The 6,152-nt window shown below is 32.7% G+C and overlaps 1 protein-coding gene across 1 annotated transcript in view; it reads right to left on the bottom strand.

Moving 5' to 3' along the window:
• Window positions 1–6,152, bottom strand: part of spg11 (SPG11 vesicle trafficking associated, spatacsin) — a gene marked incomplete at its 5' end in the record, with an annotated part of 61,897 nt that overhangs the window by 2,823 nt on the left and 52,922 nt on the right. The window contains 7 exon segments of the mRNA XM_016573675.1: window positions 1,033–1,188; window positions 2,251–2,327; window positions 2,498–2,669; window positions 3,020–3,127; window positions 3,203–3,336; window positions 4,354–4,491; window positions 5,648–5,852. Of these exon segments, the coding sequence (XP_016429161.1) occupies window positions 1,033–1,188; window positions 2,251–2,327; window positions 2,498–2,669; window positions 3,020–3,127; window positions 3,203–3,336; window positions 4,354–4,491; window positions 5,648–5,852 (990 nt within the window).

The raw sequence follows: 6,152 nt of genomic DNA, 5'->3' as shown, positions 1-6,152 counted from the left end.
AGACAGACAGATAGATAGACAGACAGACAGACAGACAGACAGACAGACAGACAGATAGCATGACAGACAGACAGACAGACAGATAGACAGACAGATAGAACGACAGAACGACAGACAGACAGATAGCTTGACAGACAGACAGACAGACAGACAGATAGACAGATAGATAGACAGACAGATAGAACGATAGAACGACAGAGAGACAGACAGACAGACAGACAGACAGACAGACAGATAGATATAGAGAGATAGATAGACTGATAGCTTGACAGACAGATAGATAGCTTGACAGACAGATAGATAGATAGACAGACTGATAGATAGATAGATAGATAGATAGATAGATAGATAGATAGATAGACTGATAGATAGATAGATAGATAGATAGACAGACAGACAGACAGATAGCTTGACAGACAGACAGACTGACAGACAGATAGCTTGACAGACAGACAGACAGACAGATAGACAGATAGATAGACTGACAGACAGATAGCTTGACAGACAGACAGACAGACAGACAGACAGATAGCTTGACAGACAGAGACTGACAGACAGATAGCTTGACAGACAGACAGACAGACAGACACAGATAGCTTGACAGACAGACAGACAGATAGATAGATGATAGAATGATAGACAGATAGATAAAAAGAAGAGAAATAGATAAATAAATAAGACAAATAAATAATTTAATATGAAGATAAAGTAAATAAACCAAAATGAAGATAAAAATAAATGAATAAATAAGAGAAACAAATAAATTATTATGAACAGAAATAAATAAATAAAAAGAAATACATTTATGAAGAGAAATAAAACAGATAGATAAATAAATAAATAAATTTTTAACGTGAGCATCTTGTGAACATCATCTTTAATGTGTTAAACAAAGGAAATTAATCAGGTGTAAGGCTGTAAGTATAATGATGACAGGATTTTCGTTTGTGGCTGAATGAATGAGTTAAACAGCAGCAGAAGTAAATCATCACAGTGTTTCTATATGAATAACCACAGAGTGTCGAGTGAAACCTGGTAACAGCGCGGTAAAGACACGATGGTGCTCTGGAGGTCTGCCGGCCGCAGGTTGATGACGCGCTGCTCCTGTCCCTGATTCACGAAGTGCAGCTGGAGAGTCACCAGTTTGGCCAGTTTGACACATTTCACAGCCAGACGCACACAAGAGTCCTGAAACACACACACACACACACACACACACACACACATTACTATCAGGTCTCATCTTAAAGGCTCTTTCTGATCATTGTAAGTCTTCCCTGAATTCACACAAAGTTTCTTTCTGATGAATGATGCCCAATAAAACTAGGAACGTTAATAGAGGAACGTAAACAAGAAACAGAGTCATTTTAATGTCATGTTGATTTGAAAGCATTTAAAGCAGTGGTTCGCAACATGCCGACTTCCAAAGCAACCTTAAGATGACTAAAAATGATTTCAATTAAGACAAAACAAATTTAATTAGAATTAATATAATTTAATTAGATTCTAATTTAAACTAATTAAAAATGGGTAGTGAAAATGAAGTATACAACAGTAACGCAGTTATTATGACAGTACATTACATGAAACAAACAATGAAACAAAGTGAAAAATATAAAATAATTTAAATAAATAAGCTAGAACAACTAAAAATCATTAAAAAATATTTCTAATTGTAATTTCCCCCCTCAACAAATATTTGAAAATCATTGGAAATTTTTGAAAAAAAAAAAAAAAAAAAACATAAAATAAAATATAAAATAAATTAATAAAATAGAACAACTCAATATCAAGATATTTCTAATTTTAAATACCCCCCCCAACAACTGTTAAATCATGAACGACTGGAAAAGTTTGAAAATAAACAAGAAAATAAATAAGTCAGAAGAGAATATAAATAAATATAAAAATAAATAAGATAAATACATTTATTAACCGATACCATGTTTATTTTCAAGGCGTGAAAGCAGCTTAAAATGCAAGAAATTAATATGAAGAGAAATAGATAAATAAAAAAGAAAAATAAATATGAAGAGAAATAAACAAACTAATAAATATGAAGAAAAAAAAATAAAGAGAAATCAATAAATTAATAATAAATACAAAGAGAAATAAAATAAAACAAACACATAAAAAAAGGGTTTTTAAGGTTTATCTATGACAAAAAAAAAAATCAAAACGTAAATCTGGCCTCACTTCATTAAAAATCTCTTTATATGAATCATGCGAATAGGAAATTAAATGAAATACCTTCGAGTAGCTCTCAGCTGCGTCTTTCAGTAAAGTCAGGACCTTCACAAGAGCGTTCTTCAGATCTGCAGTGATCGCTGCTCACCACAACGCAAAAACATCATTAGAGACGCACAGAAACATCTAACTCCAGTCTTTCAATTAAAAACAAGTCAAATTATCATATTACAATCCATTTAATGAAGCAATAAGCAATACACACAACCGTTCTCATTGTATCTGATACAGTTTTGCAGTGTTTTCTCACCCCAGGGCTGTGATTCGATGATTTTGAGCTGCGTTCGCGCCGCTGCCTCGTGGTTTTCTCCGATCTCTCGGCGCATGCTGAAACACAGAGCCACCATGTTGTGCTTCTCGCTGTCACCCGGCAGACAACGCTTGATGTAGTCCAACAGAGAATTTAATATAAACTCAGAATTCTGTCAATTTTTTTGACTTTGAAAAAAAGTCAAAATTGTGAAAAAAGTCAAAATTCTGACCTTTTTCCTCGCAATTCTGAGATTATATCTCACAATTGTTTTTTGTTTCCGCCACAGAATAAAAAAATTAAAAAAGGTAACTGACTTTTCATCTCACAATTCTGACTTTTCTTCTTTTTAGAATTGCGAGTTTATTTCTATAATTTTGAGATTTGAATTGCGAGAAATAGTCAGAATTGTAAGATAAAAAGTTACCTTTTTATATTTTACTGCCCCTTGGTGGAAACTATCCTGTACATTTTCACCATTTCTGTATTTTGTATGAGATGCATTGACACTCGATCTCTCACCGACTCGACCTTCTTCCTCAGCAGCATCTCGAAGCGATGGTTCTGATGGAGCAGGTCAAAGACGTACGTCATTTCATTGTACCTGCCGATACCTGTGAGGAGACGCACCTGTAGAGAGAGGAACACTAATGATCTTCCAGGCTTTTGACCGATTCAGAGGTTTCCTGGCCTTCATGAACTCACCAGGAGTCCGTAGCCGTCGCCGTGAGCCAGGTGTGTGTGACTCAGGTGTCTGGCTGCCTGCAGGACCCTCACGATTCCCTCCATGTTACAGGTGAGACTGAAGCAGTCATGAGCCAAAATCAAGATCTCCACAGCTGCACACAGACAGACGATTAACATTCACATTTATATTTATACTTTCACACGGACATTTACTTTGCCTAAGCATTCGCAGTTTAACTTCATATAATGTGAGCAGAATGGTAATAAACTGAAGTACACTAATAACAAAGGGATTCAGAGAAAAACTACACTAAAGCAAAAACTACATTAAATTACACGCAGTATTACATTACATATTATTACATATACAATAGTATAAAAACAAACAATAAATAAATAAAAAACAAAAATGGGAGGAGAAAACTAACTATACTACAGTAAAAACAAAATCAAGTGACATTACTGAATAAAATAAATAATAAATTAAATAATAAAACAATATAAAACAATCATATAAAAAAAAAGTAAACTGATCAAAAATGGGAATAGAAAACTATATAAAATCTACGGTAATATAAAAATCAAATTACATGAATAAAGTAAAAACAAAACAAAAAAAAACAATAAAATAAAATAATATAAAATAATAAAGAATAAAAAATATATAATATAATTAAAAATGGGATACGAACACTATAACAGTAAAACAGTAAAAAACAAAATCAAGTTATGTGAGTAAGTACATTACAGAATAAAATACAAAAATGTAATAAATAAAAAACAAAACAATAAAATAATATAAAACAATAATACAAAAAATAGTAACTAAACTAATCAAAAACTGGATTACAAAAACTACAACTACAGTAATCAAATTACATGACAGTACAATACAGAATAAAATAAAAATAAAATAATATAAAAAAACAACAACAACAACAAAAAAAACTATAAACTAATCAAAATGGTAAGAAAAAAAATGCAATTATTGTTAACTACCGTAAAAAAAAAAAAAAAAATTTAACTGACGGTACATTACACACAAACAAACAAACAAAAAGAATAAAATCTAAACTAATCACAAATGGGAAGAGAGATCTCTGTCAGTGTCCCTGTAGAGAGCAGAGCATTGTGGGTAAGAGTGATTGAGTGCAGTGGTTGGTACTCACTGCAGCTGAGCTCTGACCGCGGGACGGTCGGGATGCTGTCCATCAGTTTGGTGCCGACCAGGTTTGGGTCTCCACACAGTTTGGCCAGCTGGAGGAACGTGTCTCTCCCGTCGGCTGGGCCGTACATCAGCCGCTCTCCTGAACACACACACATTACTCACACACTCGTAGCAGCCACCGTAGAGGCATTTATATTGTTACAAGACATTTCTATTACAAATCTATGCTGTCTATTCATTAAAGAATCCTGAAAAACGTAATGTCTATCAGTTTCCACAAAAATATGAAGCAGCACAACTGTTTTCAACATTGATAATAATCAGAAATGTTTCTTGAGCAGCAAATCAGCATATTAGAATGATTTCTGAAGATCACGTGACACTGAAGACTGGAGTAATGATGCTGAAAATACAGCTTTGATCACAGGAATAAATTACATTTTACAGTGTATTCACATAGAAAACAGCTATTTGAAATTGCAATAATATTTCACAAATTTACTGTTTTTTTGATGAAATAAATGCAGCCCTGATGAGCAGAAGAAACTTCTTTCAAAATCAATAAATAAAATAAAAATCTTACCAAACCCAAACTTTTGAACAGTAATGCATGTATTTGTATGAAAGTATCAAAAAGTTTTAATAATGAAAAATTACAATGTACTTAAATTTAAAACCACAAAAATATGTTCATAACATACATAAACATGCACTGAAATAAAATAAAATATAAAAAATTAAAACAAGTAAAACTAAAAACTAAAACTTAATAAAAACTATATAGACATTTTAAAAAACAACAACAAACAAAAACCCAACAAAATTACTAAAACCTTAAAATTAAAATTAAAATAAAACTAAAACTATAAACATAAAATGAAAATGAAAACAGAAAATAGAAAACTTAAATTAAAATTAAAATAGAAAATGGAAAAACAATTAAAACAAAAGAATAAATTAAAACAGAAAATATTTGTGAAAAATTTAAATGCAAACAGAAATTATAAAATTAAAAAGAAAACAAAATACAAATTTAAAATGAAAACAGAAAATGTAAAAATTAAATTAAAATGAAAACAGAAAATATAAATAAAAAATGAAAACAAATAAAACAAGTCTAATTCAAAATATTAACAAAAATATAACAGTATCAAATGATACTAAAATAAATACAGCTTATGAGAAAATTTTTTTTCTAATAAATCAGATGCCCTTCTACTCTTTTTAGGGTCATCATACTTATAAAAAGAACTATAACCGCAATAATCCCTGAAGAAATGAAGCTGATTTCTCACCGGTTTCTCCCTCCTGAGCCGAGGCGAGCAAACCCTCCAGCACAGCGGTGGAGACGAGCCGGGCGACGGCGTCGGGCTGCAGGCCCTGCACACTGATGAAGGCCTGAGCGCGCTTATAGCGGTCGACCTGCTGCGAGAGCAGGACCTTCCTCAGAACAGCCTCGGGCTCCTCCGAAGAGATCTCAGCGAACGAGCACTGCAGCTCCTGCACACAGACACCAGCGTCACGCTTCACACACATTCACAGACTCACGCGGTATTTGTGACACTGGACCACAGAACCAGAAGCTGAATAAATAAGCTTTCCATTGATGTATGGTTTGTTAGGATAGGACAATATTTGGCTGAGATACAACTATTTGAAAATCTGGAATCTGAGGGTGCAAAAAAATCTAATTGAGAAAATCGCCTTTAAAGTTGTTCAAATGAAGTTCTTAGCAATGCATATTACTAATCAAAAATTAAGTTTTGATATATTTACGGTAGGAAATTTACAAAATATATT

The sequence above is a fragment of the Sinocyclocheilus rhinocerous genome, unplaced genomic scaffold (assembly GCF_001515625.1).
Source record: "Sinocyclocheilus rhinocerous isolate Xijiao unplaced genomic scaffold, SAMN03320098_v1.1 scaffold2308, whole genome shotgun sequence".
In the NCBI taxonomy this organism is placed as follows: Eukaryota; Metazoa; Chordata; class Actinopteri; order Cypriniformes; family Cyprinidae; genus Sinocyclocheilus; species Sinocyclocheilus rhinocerous.
This window is presented reverse-complemented; position numbering and strand designations above follow the sequence as displayed.